The 19,118-nt window shown below is 44.1% G+C and overlaps 1 protein-coding gene across 6 annotated transcripts; it reads right to left on the bottom strand.

Moving 5' to 3' along the window:
• Positions 1 to 1,625: 1,625 nt before the first annotated feature.
• LOC311531245 (uncharacterized protein) lies at positions 1,626 to 18,074 on the bottom strand. 6 transcript variants are annotated; one of them, XM_084648499.1, is made up of 5 exons: positions 17,799 to 18,074; positions 17,243 to 17,291; positions 15,614 to 15,786; positions 7,097 to 7,213; positions 1,626 to 6,781 (listed from the first exon to the last, which is right to left on the bottom strand). In XM_084648499.1, the coding sequence occupies exons 3-5, from the start codon at positions 15,750 to 15,752 to the stop codon at positions 5,850 to 5,852; spliced, it is 1,188 nt and encodes a 395-aa protein (XP_084504625.1). In that variant the 5' UTR covers positions 15,753 to 15,786; positions 17,243 to 17,291; positions 17,799 to 18,074; the 3' UTR covers positions 1,626 to 5,849. The 6 variants fall into 6 exon arrangements, with proteins under 6 accessions (XP_084504625.1, XP_084504621.1, XP_084504624.1 ...); XM_084648495.1 differs by having other exon boundaries at positions 15,614 to 17,291; XM_084648498.1 differs by having other exon boundaries at positions 1,626 to 6,778; positions 15,614 to 17,291.
• Positions 18,075 to 19,118: the final 1,044 nt, after the last annotated feature.

Genomic DNA, 19,118 nt, shown 5'->3' with positions numbered 1-19,118 from the left:
TCTTAGGCAAGCATGATTCTTAAAGAAAATTCACAGTCATATGATTATTACAGTTTGAAATTCAGCAGCATTTAGCATGTCAATAGCTGAAAATGGTTAGAATAATACACACAAAAGCTGGGGTACACGAATCACCCAGTGTTATTATTATGCAATAGAGCAGAGTTGATAGGTTTGGCTCTGATTTGGTGCAGTCAATAGACAATTTTACAAGTGATCAAATTCAGAAAGCAGTTTGATTAACTTTAATTTGAATACAGTAACTCCTCACTTGAAGTCATCCCAGTTAACATCGTTTCATTGTTATGTTGCTGATCAATTAGGGAACATGCTCGTTTAAAGTTGTGCAATGCTCCCTTATAACATTGTTCAGCAGCCGCCTACTTTGTCCACTGCTTGCAGAAAGAGCAGCCTGTTGGAGCGAGCTGGGGGGGGGGAGGCTTGGAACCAGGGTGGACCAGCAGCCTCCCTATCAGCTCCCTGCTCCCCTAAGTTCCCTGTGCAGCAGCTGCCCAGCAGACTACCAATTGCTGGGCAGTTCAGCTGTCCCTCCCCCCACTGCCATGTGCTGCTCCTGCCCTCTGCCTTGGAGCTGCTCCCGGGAGCCTCCTGCTTGCTGTGCTGGAGACGGGGGGGGGGGGGAAGAGGGGTGCTAATGTCAGGGTGTTCTCCTCCTCCCCCGCTCCTGCCACCCCCCCCCCAGGTTCTTTACCCCATCGGGCCATCTCCACAGAGCAGGTAGGGGGGACACGACAGGGCTCAGGAGGGAGGGAGCTTGCTGGCAGCAGCTGCTGTCTCAGCTTGCTGATCTACTTAAAAGGCAATGGACTTAGAGTGGAGTCAGCATACTTAAAAGGGGCAATACGCCTCTCTCTCTCTCTCTCTCTCTCTCTCTCTCTCACACACACACACACACACACACACACAGAGTGTGTCTCTGTCTCTCTCTGCCATGCTGTCTCCCCTCCCCCCATTCGTGGTGCTTTGTAGAGTGTGAGGCTAAATTAACAACGTGTTAACCCTTGAGGGCTCAGCTGAGTGCTAGTTCATCATTTAGCAGTAAGGCATTCCCGGGAAATATCCCACCCTCTTCCACCCTCTAACTTCACCACCTCAACCAAGCTTCACAATCATCATTGCTGTGTACAGTATTAAATTGTTTAAAACTTATACTGTGTATGTGTGTATATATATGTCTTTTGTCTGGTGAAAAAAAATTCCCAGGAACCTAACCCCCCGATTTACATTAATTCTTATGGGGAAATTGGATTTGCTTAACATCACTTTGCTTAAAGTAGCATTTTTCAGGACCACAACTACAACATTAAGCAAGGAGTTACTGTACTTTGGTTGAGGTAGTGTTCTTAGAGAGTTGATAGGTAGACATTGTGTTGCAGGGAGATCCTGGTGTTTGAATTAATTGGCATAAGACAAAGATTGATTATTAAAGGTAATTATGTATACCAATGGGACAACACTAATGTTCAAATATAGAAAAAGTACTATCACAAAGTACCTGGCTTTTGGTATTTAAAATAGACAATGGTAAAATAGTAATTCTTTCACCAAGATTGGAATGAGGCTAGTGTGAGGTGTCAGGTATTAACACATTAAATACTCTCTAGTTAAAAACACAACATGACTAGCATAAAATTATTCTAAAGTTTAGAACACACAAATAAAGATTTACGTCAGATTTTGAAGTCAGAAGATAGCTTTTCTCACTCACGCAGTGTACTATTACAAGGGGGAGAGTTCTAAGAATGCTTCTCTTAGCAGGTAATTCTCATTCACACATGCAAAGACAGCACAGCTGCAGGGGTGAGGGTAAGACACACGTCAGAGCTAAATAGTGATTATAGTTGCTAATTCTCAAAAGCACTTAATGTTATGAATTAAATTGACACAGGACAACAAAACAAAATTAACCATCAAACAATGAATTTCCTCAAAGCTATGATAACACAATAAGTACAGATGAGTTTTAGTTATGTATTCTTCAAACCAAAGATTGAAGGGTGGCTCATTTAAGCAGTAAATTAGTAAGGTACGTGAAGTGAGCTCTGCACGATACACACAAGGCATGAACAATAAGTGGCAGTTATTTGCAGTGCAAGCACACAGTTTAAAGCAGCACTAAATCAGTTTTAGTTACAGACCAGATGCCAGCTCTTGCCAAGGCTGCAAGCATTAGCTAAGAACTGACAAACTCAGCGCTGGAAACCAGTCCAGTTCATCTGTATGTTAGTTTTGCTCAAAGTAGGTATTAGTCTTGTAAGAATGTATTTAGTGTTTAGACTCTATGAAATGCTTGTAAATTGCTGTATGCATTAATCTCACTTGTAATATTCGTATTCCAGGCTATAAGGAAATATGTAAGTTTTGCTTATAACTTTGAAAATGTTTGCTCTGAACTTGTGAACCCAGTTGTGGAAATAATCCACCCAGCCCATCCAGGAGAACTATCAAAATTTAAATAGGCCATTATAATACAAAGACTTTGTTAATTGTCCCATCCACTCATGGAGAAGTATGTGCAGAAGCCTTGTCCCAGAGCTTTGAATGCTAGAAGAGGGAAATAAAAATAGTTGATATGAAGATTTTTCCTTTCTTTGCGTTTGACCTCTCACAGGGCCAGAGAAACCAAACTGAAGCCAGAGATCCCTAGGGGTTATCTCCTGGGTTTGCCCTGAAAGATACTTTGAATTGACAGACACTGTCACTTAGGATTCAGATGGTAACTCATTTGTCTCTATGTGTTCGCTTGCTTTAACCTGTCAATAACTCTCATTTCTTTTCCCTAGTTAATAAACCTTTAGATAGATAATTTATTACAGGACTGGCTACAGACATTGTCTTTCGTGTAAGATCTAGGGTACCAATTGATCTGGGGTAAGTGACTGGGCTCTTGGGTCTGGAAGCAACCTGAATATTTTGTGATCTTTGGTATAAGTGACCATTTATCACTCATCACTGCCTGGGTGGCAAGACAAACAGGAGGCACTGATGGGAGTGTCTGTGAGTCCATGGCAAGACTGGTATCGTGATGCAGGAGTTCACATTTGTTTCTGGCTTGGTGAACCCTAATTATAGGGACACAGCTCCAGCTCCAGGTGTCTGCCTGATTTCTGACAGTCTGCACTCATGGTCATGAGCCACTTAGGCTTATTTAATATGTTACATATAAATCTACAACAACAGATGGGAGAGGAGGACAGGTCACTTGTTTAGGGTCTAGAACATGTAGGGACATAGAAACGCCTTTGTTTATTCCTTCTCTTAAAGCTATACACTCCTCTTCAAGGTCATAAGACAACTTTTATATTGTTAGAAAAGTCTGTTAACTCTGGATTCAGGAAAGAGGGTAATAAAACCATTTAACTCATTTCAGGGTTCAACTGTAGGTAACTTGGCCTAAAATCAGGCCTTGCTTATGTTTAAATGCAAGAATACATGATTCAAGTGTGAGCTATTTCATTAAATCGTAATAGTATCACTTTTAAGGAAAAGCGTATGAAAATTGCATACTCAGCGGTCAAAATCAGACGTTTAGGCACCACAGAAGGAATCACAACACCATTAATGTCCACAAAGGTTGATCAGCTATTATTACATTCCAGGGAATTAATTTCTATGTATTTTCATTGTCCTGAGTCTAAAGTGTTTTTTTTATATTTTTGTGCTAAATGCCTGCATCAGAAAAATGAAATAAGAAGTTAATAACAGTGGAACTACAGTGTATTTAGTGAACCTGGATTCTACATGTAATCAGATTAATTATGAATTCTGTGGAATGTAGTCATAGAGGACTTTGTAAAGGATACAGGTCTCAAAATGGGGAACGGCAGATCCATGACAGAAGAAGTGTGTAACGCTACTGGTAATAGTAACTCAGACATCTAGTTAAACCTTCCAGATCTATGAGTTGATGGGAACTAATAGGAATAAAAAACAGAACCCCAGTGTAATCACACTTGATAGTTTATACTGTGTAAAACAGACCCATAAGAGACTTTCTTGGAGGCCCCAGCTCCACAAATGCCCATTTTCATACCCTGGGACTCAGATCCACCCCATTCTTCCAGAATCATAGAAGATTAGAGTTGGAAGAGAACTCAGGAGGTCATCTAGTCCAATCCCATGCTCAAAGCAGGACCAACCCAAACTTTTTGGTTCAAAGCAAGAAAGTCACAAATAAATCATTGTCCTGCTCAGTGCCCAGAGCCAAGTCAGGACATCACATTGACAATCTAACTGAGCCCATCTCTTCATCTGTATGTATGCATTGTACTAAGTAAGGTGGCGGGGGAGATTCAAAGGTTCTTAGGCACCTTTCTAGGCACCCCTGTGATAACAGCACTCCCACTCAGGTGCCATCTGTCCCTGTAGGCTCTTAACCTCACTCGGCACCTACGTTTTTGCAGTAAAAATCCTCTAGATCAGTGGTTCTCAGACTTTTGCACTGGTGACCCCTTTGACATAGCAAGCCTCTCAGTGCAACCCCCCTTATACATTGAAAACACTTTTTAATATATTTAACACCATTGTAAATGCTGGAGGCAAAGCGGGATTTGGTGCGGAGGCTGACAGCTCGTGACCCCCCATGTAATAACCGCACGACCCCCTGAGGGGTCCCAACCCGCAGTTTGAGAACCCCTGCGCTAGATGCCTGTGTTCCTGCTTCTGGATGTGCATGCGGCTGCCTCACCCTAGGCACCCAAGCCCTAGCCTCTCCCCTAAGCCTCAGCGCAATTCACAGGTGAGGGGAAGGTAGCCAGAGGCTCAATCTGGCAGGCATGTTCAGAGGCTGCCTAGCTCCACACAAAATAGCTGGGAGGATGGGGGAGGGTGAAAGGAGATGGCCCTCCCTCCTAATTTTCATCCCAGTGGTTAGGGTGCTTGAAAAGGATGTGGGAGACGATACCCCCCCGACACACACACTTGAAGTGTCCCCTCCTCTGCCTGATGAGAAGGGATTTGAATAGGAATCGACTATCTCACAGGACAGTGCCCTGTGAATAGATTCTGAAAGCATCATTGGAGCAAGGGACTGGACTCTGGGTCTCCCACCTTGCTGGAGGGTGTCCTATAACATCGTTTTCAGTCTCTTTGGCCCAATGAGTCTTTTAGTATTTTTGCACAGTGGAACAGCTTCCACAGGGTAGACTGAGAGGCACCACCCACCCATCGGTATATCCCATAGCTCAGTACCTGGGCACTCACCACAGAGGTTGCAAAGCCCTTCTTCTGATCAGGCAGACTTGAACTGGGTCTCTCCCCTCTGGTAAGTGCCCTAACCACTGCGCTAAAGGTTATGAGATAAAGCCTCCTCTTCCCCCAGTCAGGTTGTTTTGAGTGGAGTTAGGCAGCCTCTGAACACTCCTACTGAATGTGGCCCCATAGCCAGAGGAGTGCCTGTCATTCCTGGTTTGTGAATGGTAAGCGGAGATTGGTGTCTCCCTGCAGACTGAACATAGGCATCTTTCTCCATGACAGGGGCGGGCTTAAGACACCCTCCCCTCCACTTAAGACACTATCAGGAATAAACAATTTGCAGCTTATAAAATAAAGATGGTTCTAGGTTACTAGCTCCAAACTAAACTGTAAGAGCCGATCAGAGGATGTTCAGAACTTCTTGAGAAGTTGTAATCAAACCCCATCACAATGTGTGAATCTTATCTCAGTCTCTTGCTCCGCATGGCTCTGTTCCAAGAAGGTGGTTTCATTCTCTGCTTTAATAACTGTTGCATGTCCTTGTTAGACGGCCAGTCCAGCCTGGCCTGACCCTCTCAGATTGATGGGAACCAGCAAAGGTGTTATTCACTTGGCCCATCACTAGTATGACACTTCTAGTGCTTTTGTCCTCTGTGGATTCTCTGGTGTTTGTTAAGGTTTGAGCTCTGATTGAAGCATTTCCCACAGTCGTAACAATTATAGGGTCTCTCCCCCGTGTGGATTCTCTGGTGATTAATAAGGTTTGATTTCCAACTGAAGCTTTTCCCGCAGTTGGGGCAGTTATAGGGTCTCTCTCCCGTGTGGATTCTGTGGTGTAGCAGAAGCTGTGAGCTTTGAGGGAAGCTTTTCCCACATACAGTGCATCTGTAGGGTCTCTCTCCCGTATGGGTTCTCTGGTGCTGAGTGAGTTCTGACTTGCTTCTGAAGCTTTTCTCGCAGTTGGGGCACTTATGGGGCTTCTCTCCACTGTGGGTTCTCTGGTGTTTTGTGAGGTCTGAGCTGCAACAGAAGCTTTTCTTACATTCAGGACACTTATAGGGTCTCTCTCCTGTATGGAATCTCTGATGTGTAGTGAGGTTTGAGCTCCAACGAAAGCTTTTCTCACAGTCAGGGCACTTATAAGGCTTCTCTCCACTGTGGATTCTCTGATGTTCAATAAGGGTTGAGCTCCGTCTGAAGCTTCTCTCGCAGTCAGGGCAGTTATAGGGTTTTTCTCCCGTGTGGGTTCTTTGGTGTCTAATCAGGTCTAATCTCCAACAGAAGTTTTTCCCACAGTCACCGCATGTGTTGGGTCTCTCTCCAGCAGGGATTCTCTGCGGAACAGTTTCTTTTATTTTCTTCGCCTTTCTGCTCCGATGAATCAATTTATCCCATCTCTCCCCTGGCTGGATTCCCTGCTGTGTCTCTGGCCTGTGCTGGCTCTCATGGGCTTCTCCCTGCTCAGGACTCTGGGAAACGTCCTCTTCGGCTCTTTCCAACAGCACTCCATGCAGTTCCTCTGGCTGAGGATTCTTCTCCTTATTCTCACTCACCGTCCCATTAGCTGCTGGGATAGAGAGAGAATCCAGACAGGAGTCAGTCCCTGTGCCTAGGGGCAAAGGAAACCTCAAAAAGAAGCATGGCAAAAGGGTAAACAAACCAAAGTAGCTGCTGTGGGGATAGAAAATTGCTGAGAGGAATCCCTTCCAGATCCTTCCCCAGAGTAGAGACAGGAGGGGACCAATTCTGCCTCCTCCTCACATCCAGATATGGATGAGGGGATGAGTTACATGGTTACTTGGGCAAACAAGTTTGTTGAAAACCCATGAGTAATGGCTGCCAAGAGGATATAAAAACTGAATCATTTTAGCCAATTACTCACCTGTGTGGGCATCTCTTGGGCTCTCCCTTTCTTTGTACCCTTTGATATCAGAGACCCATGACTCCTCCCCTCGTTCCAGCCAGGAGATCACAACAGGTTTGGAAATTGGAAATCCTGCTTGGGGGCAAAGAAACAAGCATTGTTCTTGTTTGTTACAGTCACTGCTATTACTACTCCCAGACCCAGAATCTGAGTCACCCACTCAGAGAGGCCCCTTCCTCTTTCCCCCACCACATACAGAATCTGGGCTATAAATTGCAAATGATCCTCTTGTTTGGAGCAAGACTTCATCCAGTCTGCCTGGGAAATGGCCCTATCTGGTGCCCCTGGGTGGATGAGCAGAATTGCTACACTCTCTAGGTGTCTGGTTTTCAACCTAGGGCTAGTCTACACTAGAATGCTCCATCGGCGCAGCTGTGCCAGTGTAGCATGCCTAGTGAAGACACATTATACCGACAGGTGAGCGCTCTCCCATTGGCCTAATTACTCCGCCTCTCTATGTCAGCAAGAGATGTAGCACTGGTTTGGACAGCACTTAGGTTGATGTAACTTACGTTGCTCCAGTGGGAGTGTATGTTTTTCACATCCCTGAGCAATGTAAATTACATCGACTTAAGCTGTAGTGTAAACCAGCCCTAAGTCTCCATCACTGCGAATTCCCAGCTCCCACACCTACATATGCCATTCCATCTATGGCACGAGCCAGAAATGGAAGATATTACTTAGACTAGGAGCTCTCTGGGGGAGGAGGGAATAGTCTCTCACTATGTGCTCATGCAGCACCCATCTCACCGGGGCTGTGATCCTTTACTTGGGCCTCTAGGGAGTGCCCTGATACAAGCAGTGATGAAATAAACAGAGGAAACACCGCCCAGGCCATGGAAAGAAGATTACTAGACACCTGCCCCCAGTGGCATGCAGAGAGTAAAGAGCCTCCTCTCATGAGGTGATGATGGACTAGCACTAGGGTCCATCCCCATAGTAATCAATAGTCATTTGGTTCTTCCGTGAGTCTTGCTTTGCCCCCACAGACACCCAGCTTGCTGAAACCACAAGCCTTGGGCTGGCTCTCCTCACCCCCTCAGCCTGCTTCATACACCACAGACCCAGAGAGGACAGATCTAGAGAAGTCATTCTCCTCTCACCTGGGTTCAAATGCGGAAGACGCTCCCTCCCAATAAATCTCACAGAGCTCATTTGCATAGGATCCCAGGTACACCACTGAGCAAAGAACTTATTCTTGATGCTTGAGTCCCATTCACTTTAATGGGAGTTAAGTGCATGCTTAGGACTTTGCTGAATAGGATTTTTTTTTTTTTTTTTTTTGTAACTGGTGCCTGAGTCCAGAGACAAGACTAACAACATACCTGGGTAGACATAGGATCAGGCATCTGAGGGCCAAGGGACAATTATAACAACAAGGAGTCCACATTTTCATTCCATGCATCTGAGGAAGTGGGGGTTTTATCCATGAAAGCTTATGCCCAAATAAATCTGTTAGTTTTAAGGTGCCACCAGACTCCGTGTTGTTTTTGTGGATACAGACTAACACGGCTACCTCTCTTGTAAGGGACAATTATGTTCATCTAGTCTGACCTCCTGCATGACACAGGCCAGAGAAACTCAATCAGCTATTTCTTTATCATGTTAGCATATAAGTCATACTCTCATAAAGTTTTGTATAGTTCTGTGAAGAGAAATAATGGAAAATTACTACCAGAAGAACTTTGTATTGCTAATGGAATTATATCTAGAGTATAGCCTATTTTTGCAGCTACATAGGAAGTTCCAAATGCAAAGGGCATATGGGTAAACCACAAATCATATAATTAAGTATTGTAATAGCATGTGCTATGTTAAGATAATATGGAAAATTACTTATAGTTAAACTGCTGTGACCATTGCTTCTTTTGTATAAAAGAAGGGAAAAAGTAGAAGACAGTGATCTGACTGGAGACAGTGTCTGCCTGCAAGATGTAAAATTGTGGGGTTTGTAGCTGAGAAGAAATATGACAATCAATTAGAATAGTTGTAAACATGTAGGGTATAAAAATCCACAAAATTGTAACCAGTTTAGAAGAGGATAAGCTGTGAAGCTGTCCACAGAAGGGGATTTATGTTAACCTTTGCCTTTCTGTATTTGTGCTGATCTGTCTTTACTTAATAAACCAAATGAATGTGGCTGTCTGACATCTTGTTGATTATTAATCTAAGTCAAACCCTATTACAAGCAAGCCCATATTTTGTGGTTGAACTTTTAGAATGACATATTTTTGGAATTCTTTAACATTTTTACATTTTTTTAGAAAGATGTCCAGTTTTGATTTAAAGATGTCTATAGATGGAAAATCCACCATGTTTCTGGGTAAGTCATTCTAATGGTTAATTCAAATCACTGTTACGCATTTGTGCTTTATGTCTAGACTGAATATGTCGAGCTTTGGCTTCCCACCATAGGCTCTCATTTTGCCTTTGTTTGCTAGGTTGATGAGACCTCTGCTCTTCCCCATTTGGTACTTGTAGACTATGATCAAGTCAACACTCAGCCTTCTCTTTGCTTAGTTAATTATACTGAGCTCCTTAAGACTCTTACTCTATAAACTCTTCTTGGAATATCTAAAAACTGGAGATGAAAATGTCCTAATTCAAAACATGCTGCATTCAACACACGGGAGTTCTACAGTAGCTCTCATCTTGACAGATAAAGAGGAACTTATCAGAAAACTAAAAAATAGCGATTGCTTCAGGGCAAGTCATAGAATCATTGAAACAGAATCATAGAAACATAGGGCTGAAAGGAATCTCAGCAGGTCATCTGGCCCATCCCTGTGCTGAGGAACGATTAAGTATAGTTAGGCCATCCCTGACTAACCTATTCTTAAAAACCCCCAATGATGGGGATTACAGTAACTCCTTGCTTAATGTTGTAGTTATGTTCCTGAAAAATGCGACTTTAAGCAAAACGATGTTAAGTGAATCCAATTTCCCCATAAGAATTAATGTAAATGGGGGGGTTAGGTTCCAGGGGGAAAATTTTTCCACCACACAAAAAAAACTATATATATACACACACACACACACACAGTATAAGTTTAAAACAAACTATTTAATACTGTACACAGCAATGATGATTGTGAAGCTTGGTTAAGGTGGTGAAATTAGAGGGTGGAAGAAGGTAGGATATTTCCCAGGGAATGCCTTACTGCTAAATGATGAACTAACATTCGGCTGAGCCCTCAAGGGCTAACACATTGATGTTAATGTAGCCTCACACTCTACAAGGCAGCACGAATGGAGGGAGGGGAAACCGCATGGCAGACAGAGACAGAGACACACACAGGGAGAGAGAGAGATGCGCATTGCCCCTTTAAGTACACTGACCGCACTCTAGGTACATTGCCTTTAAAAAAAGAACAGGAGTACTTGTGGCACCTTAGAGACTAACACATTTATTTGAGTATAAGCTTTCATGGGCTACAGCCCACTTCATCAGATGCATAGAATGGAACATATAGTAAGAAGATATATATACATACAGAGAACATGTGTTCATTTTCATGTGTCTTGTTCACAACATTCCTGCTAATACATCCCAGAATGATGTTCGCTTTTTTTCCAGCAGTGTTACACTGTTCACTCATATTCGGCTTGTGGTCCACTATGATCCCTTTCCACAGTACTCCTTCCCAGGAAGTCATTTCCCATTTTGTATGCATGCAGCTGATTGTTTCTTCCTAAATGGAGTACTTTGCATTTCTCCTTTTTGAATTGCATCCTATTTACTTCAGACTATTTCGCCAATTTGTCCAGATCATTTTGCATTTTCATCCTATCCTCCCAAGCACTTGCAACCCCTCCCAGCTTATCATTCACAAACTTTATAAGTGTACTCTCCATGCCATTATCTCAATCATTGATTAAGATTTTGAATAGAAACATATCCAGACCTGATCCCTGCAGAACCCCACTTGTTATGCCCTTCCAGCCTGACTGTGAATCACTGATAACTACTCTGTTGGAACTGTTTCCCAACCAGTTTTGCACCCATCTTATTTTAGCTTGATCGAGGTTGCATTTCCATAGTTTGTTTATGAGAAGGTCATGGAAGACAGTATCAAAAGCCTTACTAAAGGCAAGATAGACCATGTTGATCACTTCCCCCCATCCACAAGGCTTGTTACACTGTTAAAGAAAGCTATCAGGTTGGTTTTACATGTGAGACTGCTTGAATTAGCTACATCAGATGGCCTTTTTTAGCAAAAGTAAGACCTGTCGCTGCTGCAGGTAGTACAATCCTACAGATAGCATTTTCACACACACATGCATGTAAGAAACTGCAGTGTGTAGGGATGTGCTACCCGTAACACTGCTATATATGTGTGAGGCTAATTCCTACAGATAGCAGTTTCTCACATCATAGGTATGTGAGACTGCTATCTGTAGCAATTTGCAACAAACTATTTTGCCAAGCACTGGTGTCTCAGTCCCACTGTTACCCCCTCTGCCCCTGCCGGGTTTTGCCCTCTGACACCCTCTGCCAGTGCCTCACCCCTGGGCTTAACTCTGCCTTTCCCCCCCCCATCCCTGATTTTGCCATTTAGCCCCTCTCCTAATGCTGCCTCCAGCTGCTTGACCCCCTTGACCAGTAAATTTCCACCCCCTGCTCAGACCCTGGCCAACCCCCTCCTCTGATTCTCCCTTTTTGCCACTTTTTAACCCCTGTCAAAAGCAGTCCACAGAATCTTACGGCTAATAAGGGCAGGGTGAAGGGCAGTGGCTTCAGCAGATGTACTGAGCATGCTCAGTACACCGTAGGCGGCACATTCCTATGCAGAGCAATTTACTACACCACACCGGCAATTGATAGCCTGCTGGGCGGCTGCTGCACAGGGAACTTAGGGGAGTGGGGAGCTGATAGGGGGCCTCTGATCCACCCTGGTTCAAAGTCCCCACCAGCTAGCTGCAATGGGCTGCTCTTCCTGCAAGCAGTGGACAAAGCAGGCGGCTGCCAAACAACGTTATAAGGGAGCATTGCACAACTTTAAACAAGCATCCCTAATTGATCAGCAACGAAACAACAAAACAACGTTAACCGGGACGACTTTAAGTGAGGAGTAACTGTACACAACTTCCCTATGTAACCTGTTCCAATGCTCAACTATGTTTAAAGTTAGAAAGTTTTTCATAATATTTAACTGAAATCTCCCTTGCAGCACACTAAACCGGTTCCTTCTTATCCTACCCTTGGTGGTCATGCAGTACACGTTATCACCGTTCTCTTTATAACAGCCTTTTACATATTGGAGATCTGTTATCATTTGTCCCCATTGTCTTCTCTTGTCTAGACTAAACGTGCCCATTTCCTTCAACACTGCAAAAATTACCACAGTGTAACAATTTCACCCATCACCTGGAGACAAGAAAAAGAAAAAATGTTTCTGGATCAGGCTCATTAATGTCTTCTGCTTTGCAATTATTCTGAGGCAAATAGCCTAAATCATGCCACAGAAAAATTTCAAAAAAGTAAGATGCTAAGGCTAAGAGTTCACTACCCTTTTGGCACTACTGGAGAATTCTATATCTTTTGCAGTGCACTTTATGCAGATCTTTGGTTGTTACAAATGCAGACTTAAGCCAGAGGTAATGCTCCAGTTTAGCATGGACATTACATGACAATACAGCTCTCAGCAATGCCCAGATTGCATTTGCAAATATCAAACAGAATGAAGTCCAGATCAACAAGATATACATAATTTGTGCTTTAGAAGGGCCATTTCACAAAACTACAATTATCTGGCAAACAGGGTGGATAAAAATCAATGATTTTTTTAAAAAAAAATCTAAAATTGGATTTTTTTTTTTATTTAAATAGGATTTTTTTGATAAAATGCTTTTTGAGGAAATAGCCTATCTTAATTAAAACTAAGATATCTCATCGTGCAATAGGGATTATAAATTCTAATTCTATAGTATGAGACAATATACTCATTTAATATTTAAGAAAAGTTTTGTAAATGAGTTCCAATAGTTCATGGATTAGGGACCCAATTTTATGGGGCTCCAGGGGCTTCTGTATAGATTATTTAGGTTAATCTTTCTATCTACCCTATGGGACTCACTGCTCAATCTAGAAGATACCATCAGGGATGCTTAGTTTTGCAGTTCTCAAACTGTGGATTTTGGTGTCCAGAGATAACATGCTTGTTAACAGCAAAAATGTTTTAAATAAATAAATATTAGAGGTGAGAAATAACAGACCTCAACCCTATTGTCCCTCTGCACATGTGTGTACACAGACTCGATCCCTTACCTCTCTCTAAAAGTGAAAAGTTTCAAAAAGTTCTGCGAATAGAAGATTGTTGGGGGCAGAATAGATCTGGACAAGGAGAAGGAGTCTGGAGATAAATGTGAGAAGGGAGGGACAAGCAGTAGAAACAAAAGTGAAACTGCTTGAGCAGCATATTCCAGAAGTCTTGAGGTCTTTCTGAGTGTAGCCTTCATTGATTTGACATATACCATACCATTCTCTCACTACAAGGGAAAACCTATAATGGCAGTAGGCCATAAGAGAGACCCAGTTTGGGAATATTTTAATGAAGTTCCTCTACTTGTGGGTAAGACAGGCAAGCATGCAAAATGTAAACAGTGCAGCAAAGAAATGCAAGGCCTGGTTGCAAAAATGAAACAACATCATGAGAAGTATTCCTTCTTTGGAGGAAGCCGCACTGAAGATGATGAAAGGAACATGTCTGAACATGCAGGGTCTTCAGGCTGGTAAAGTTTTTTATTTCATACCTCCTTCTTAAGGACTGCCTGTCTTCCTTCTGGACTATTCTTGAATTCTCATGTTTGAGCAAAAAATATAGTTATTACTCTATGATACTATCATTTTAGATGCAGTTGTGATAAAAAATAAATAGCTGAAATAGGCAGTTCCTCCTTTTACAATTTCACCTTTAAAGTAGTACTGAGTGTCAGTGAATGCAATGAGTAATACTAAATGAGCAGTATGGTAATAATAATTAAATAACTGATTGACTTATTTTGTTTAGGAGAATCCAATCCCCAACATACAGGATTCTGAAAACTATCCACCTTCAAGATCACCATCATTTTCTATAGTTTCAGAATTATCTGCCAATGATAGTGTTTCAGTCACATCATGTATGTCACAGAGTCACAATATATCACCTGTAGCAAAAAGAAAAAAAGTCTCCATCATCCAGAAACAACCCTAGATAGGCTTGTGATAAGAACCAGCAGATTACAAAAAGAGATAACTGATGAAAAAATTGCCCGGTTTGTTTATGCAACAAACTCTCCTTTCTGTATGATTGAGAACCCACACTTCATTAACATGGTTCAGCCATTAAGACCAGGATACAATCCACCCAACAGAGCACATGTCGCAGGCAAATTGCTGGATAAAGTGTATGAAAAAGAAATTGAGCAGTGTGCAAAAGGTCTAGAGGGTGATATTGTTAACCTGAGTCTTGATGGGTGGAGCAATGTCCACGATGATCCTGTTGTGTGTGCTTGTGTGACAACAGAAGAAGGGAATGGCTTCCTTGCAGAAACAATTGATACATCAGGAAATACACACACAGCAGAATACTTACAAGTAGTAGTAGTAAAAGCTGTAACAAACTGTGAAAAAAAATTCAAATGTCTAGCACACAGCTTGGTCTCAGACAATGCTGCAAATGTATCCAAGATGAAAAGAAATTATTTAGAAGAGAGTCCCAAGCTAATAACATATGGTTGCAGTGCTCATTTGATGCACCTCCTAGCCAAAGACTTCAGTGTTCCAGAAATAAAGATGAATGTTGTTGAAATTGCAAAATACTTCTGTAACAACCACTTTGCAGCAGCTGCTCGGAAAAAAGTGGGAGGACCCAAGCTAACTCTCCCGCAAGACGTGCAATAGAACTCAGCAGTGGACTGTTTTGAGCACTAGATCAAGAACTGGCCTAATCTGATGACAGTTTGTGAACAAAATTGTGAAAAAATAGATGGCACTGTCACAGCCAAAGTTCTCAACCTGGGGCTTAAGAGAAATGTTGAACACAGGCTGAGTGCCCTGAAACCTATTTCTGTAGCCTTGAACAAAATGCAGGGAAATCGCTGTTTTATTGCTGACACAGTTGAAATTTGGAAGGAACTGAGTGAGATCTTAAAAAGAGAAATATGCAATGACAGAGTTAAATTACAAGCATTAAAAAAAGAATGGGACAGAGGTCCCAGAGGTGTAACCTGCCCTGGGAATGGTGGGAGAAAGTGAGCTTGTCCCACTTGACAGCCTTGGTTATGGGGAGAACAGCACTGTCATTATGTCGGTGAAACTCCTATTCCATGTAAGGAGTGCAGAGGAGAGAGACTCTCACACATGTGTTGCGGGGGTTTCAGGGACTGATCCCTCTGAAATCTGGGGGACCAATGAAGAACCCTGCACAGAATCAGACCCAGATGCTTTAGAGACCACCAGCCTCTAGTACCCAAGGGGACAGGATTCCTTACCCAGTGAGGTCACAGTCTCATAATTCTCCTGCATGACGTCCCTGTAAAGGGCTCTCTGGCCCGGGTCCAGCAGAGCCCATTCCTCCTCGGAGAAATACACAGCCACCTCCTCGAACGTCACCAGCTCCACTGCAGCCATTTCCCTTCCCTGTCTCTTAAGGGGATGGGATGATCTGTAGTGAAACATAGACGTTATTCTGCAGCCTGGCAGGGTGAGAAGGGTGATTGGGGCAGTTTCAGGGGCTCTAGACAATTTCACATCCCAGTTCATCCCTGTCCCTTCCCCTGGAGACAGATGTTCTAGCCTCTGCCATTCTGAGGTGATGCTTTAGCCAAGATTTTCAAAAAGAGCAACCTAAAGCTAGGCTCCTAAATCCATATTCAGGTCTCTCACTAAGTGGCCTGAATTTCAAAAATGCTGAGCCTCCAAATTTGGGGTTGAGTGGCCAGCACAGCTGATCATCGGGCCTCCTATTTAGCTGCCTGAATATGGACTGAGAAAATCAACTTTAAGCTCCAGTGCGTAAAATTCTTCGCCATGGTGACTTAACTACAGCACAGACCCAGCCCCTCCCACCAGGACTAAATCCACAGAGACAATTTTAAACCCTCACAGTAATAGACGTTAAATGAAGGCAACAGGAGCACTCAGATGCTCAAAGACATAAATGTGTGTAAAAAACTTGCAAGATTGGATCTTAAGTATTTAAACTAATTTTCCTGAATGGGAAAAACTCAGCCTGTGTGGGGGATATGTACACTTGGACTCAGAAATCAACCAGGCTGCAGAGAGGAGACTGTTTGAACTAGGAATTCTCTCTCTATCAAATCTGCAGCCCAAGGCATTAGATTTACAATTAGAATTGCTCAGAAATTGATATTTTAATAGTAATATGTGTACTTTTCCCCACCAGCTCTTTCTCAGCTATAAACTACATGGTTTTCCCCCAACTTTCTAAAGTACTCACCCCTGGATGGAGACTTTCCACCCTAAAGAGGAACATGGGATTTGCCAGACTGGATCAGACCTGAGGTCCATCCAATAACTGTGAGCATGTTAAAAGCAACGGAAAAAGTCCCTTTACCCTGAAATTATGTCGCCAACACAGAAGGCTTGGCACACCCTTAAATGGCTGTAGCAGCACGGCTGCATTGCTGGACCAGCACTGCTGCAGCACGTCAGTGCGGACACTACCTGTGCCAGCAGAAGGGGGTCTCTTGTCGGCACAGGTAACCCGCCTGCCCAAGTGGTGGTAGGTAGGTCAGAAAAATTCTTCCTTTTACCTAGTGCTGTCTACATGGGGACATAGGTAATTTTAGCCATGTCACTCAGTGGTGTGGATTTTTAAACCAACCTAATTCTCTAGTGTGGACAAGGTGTGTCAGGGCAGTGTGTGTTCCTGGCGGGAGACGTGGATTCCCTTCGAACATTCATCCATAAATTCATCCAGGGCAGAGACTGTCTACCCTAAAGCTCTTAGCTATGCTACCTAGCTGAGGTAATATCTTTTAGTGGACCAACTTCTGTGTATATTGGTATGTATGTATTGGTCCAATAAAACATATTAGCTCACCCACCTTGTCTCTCTAGCTTCCTGGGACTGGCACAGCTACAACCACATGACCTACCGTAAAGACAAGACAGTCACGGCCAGACGGTATCAGATCCGAGGTCCGTCTACAAAATTTGAGAATTTTATAAGCAACTGAAAAGTCCCTTTAGACTGAAATTGTGCAGCGACACTGTCAGGATCACTGTGAGCTCCAGCTGCCATGAAAGAGCAGAATCCGAGGAGCCGCTGCACATCCCCCCAGCAGCGCGGGGACCAGGCAGAGGCAGGAACTGGCTTTTCCTCTCCCTGCTCCTCCCCTTCTCCCCAGGACAGTCAACCCGCCCGGGGTGCTGCAGGGAATGGGGCTGGGCAGGGAGCCGCGAACCTCGCTCCCCACTGACTGCCCCTGTCTCCCTCCTGCCCCCTCCCCTCCCCTCGGGCTGGGAGACTCGGTCCCTGGCCCGGCCCGGTCGCTCTCCCGGCGCTGGCTCGGCTCCTGCCGGCGCTCAGGGGGGCAGAGCCGGGGAGGGGGAGGCAGCAGCTCCGGGACTCGCAGACCCCCCGCCGAGGCCGCTGGTGCAGAGTCACTTTCCTGCCCGGCCCCAGCCCTTCCCCCGGGTCTCTCCCCTCACCTGCAGGCTCCGGCTCGGGCTGGTGTCGGCAGAGCCCGGGGCTGGTTCCAGCCCCCGGAGAAAGTCCCCGCGGCTGGGCCCCGAGGGGCGCTGGGGAAGGGCTCTCCCCGCACACACCCCGCTGGGCAGCGGCAGCGGCTCAGCCCGGGCTCCCGGCTCACGATGGAGGCGGCGGCAGCGTCTGACCCGGGAAGCTCAGCCCCGGAGCTGCGGAGCAGTAACAGCTGCTGAAGCCTCTGCCCTCACTCTGCCCTTGCTACCACCAGACTCTGCTTCCAACTGGGGCGGGGGAATCAGAGGGGCGGGATGGGCACGGCGTGTGCAGGGGGCAGGCGTGGGGCAGGTAGGTAAAATCAGGGACAGGAACTGGGGTTAAGGAGAAGATGTTTTCAGCTCCCCCTCCCCAGGGCTGTGATATTAAAGGCAAAGTTCAGCCCAATGCCTTGACAGGGCAGATCTTCTCCATTTGAGATGATACACTGAGCTGCCAAATGAGATCCGATTCAGTGAAATATTTTACACACCCATGCTAAACAATTCATAATTTCCATATGTGTTTTTGGTGTTTAATACATTCCTTGTCAGTTGAGGAGCTGTAACATGCAGATACATACAGACTCACAGCAGTTCACTAACTGGATTTGTCTGCTGTTCTGATTGCCTGAACTGGACTCTCTTTCCTGTAATTCACTGTGAATGCAGTTTCACTCCTTTTAATTTTTTATTTTAAAAAGCTGTTTTGCTGACTCTTATTGCTTGAATGCTCCATCATTTATGTGGTTTAATAGTGTGCAGATGGCTGTCATTTAGCTACTTTATGTTCTTAATGGTAAATCATCATGAACAATATAATTATTAAGATTAATTAATATTAAATTATATAAAAACTTAAGCAATTACATCTCTACATGCATCCGATGAAGTGGGTATTCACCCACGAAAGCTTATGCTCCAATATGTCTGTTAGTCTATAAGGTGCCACAGGACTCTTTGCCACTTTTACAGATCCAGACTAACACAGCCACCCCTCTGATACATCTCGCAGTGTTTCCCAGTATAATACTTTGTGTGTTTTTATTATGATATTGTAACATACAATTATTTTTCTAATTTTGTGGGGAAGGGGGTTCCCCATAGCACTAATTTATTCTTCGTGATGTTATTACTGCAAGACTGACTGAATGTTTGGCTTGTCACCAAATTCCTCCTGTTGCCTTTGATCTAGCAATGAGGACCGTTTCTGTCAAATGTCACCCAGGAGGAGATTCACTCAGAAAGACACACATCTCTGGTGTGTCTGGGCCAGGGACACAGGTGCTG

This window comes from Lepidochelys olivacea, assembly GCF_965140295.1.
Source record: "Lepidochelys olivacea isolate rLepOli2 genome assembly, chromosome: 14".
NCBI classification, from domain to species: Eukaryota; Metazoa; Chordata; order Testudines; family Cheloniidae; genus Lepidochelys; species Lepidochelys olivacea.
This window is presented reverse-complemented; position numbering and strand designations above follow the sequence as displayed.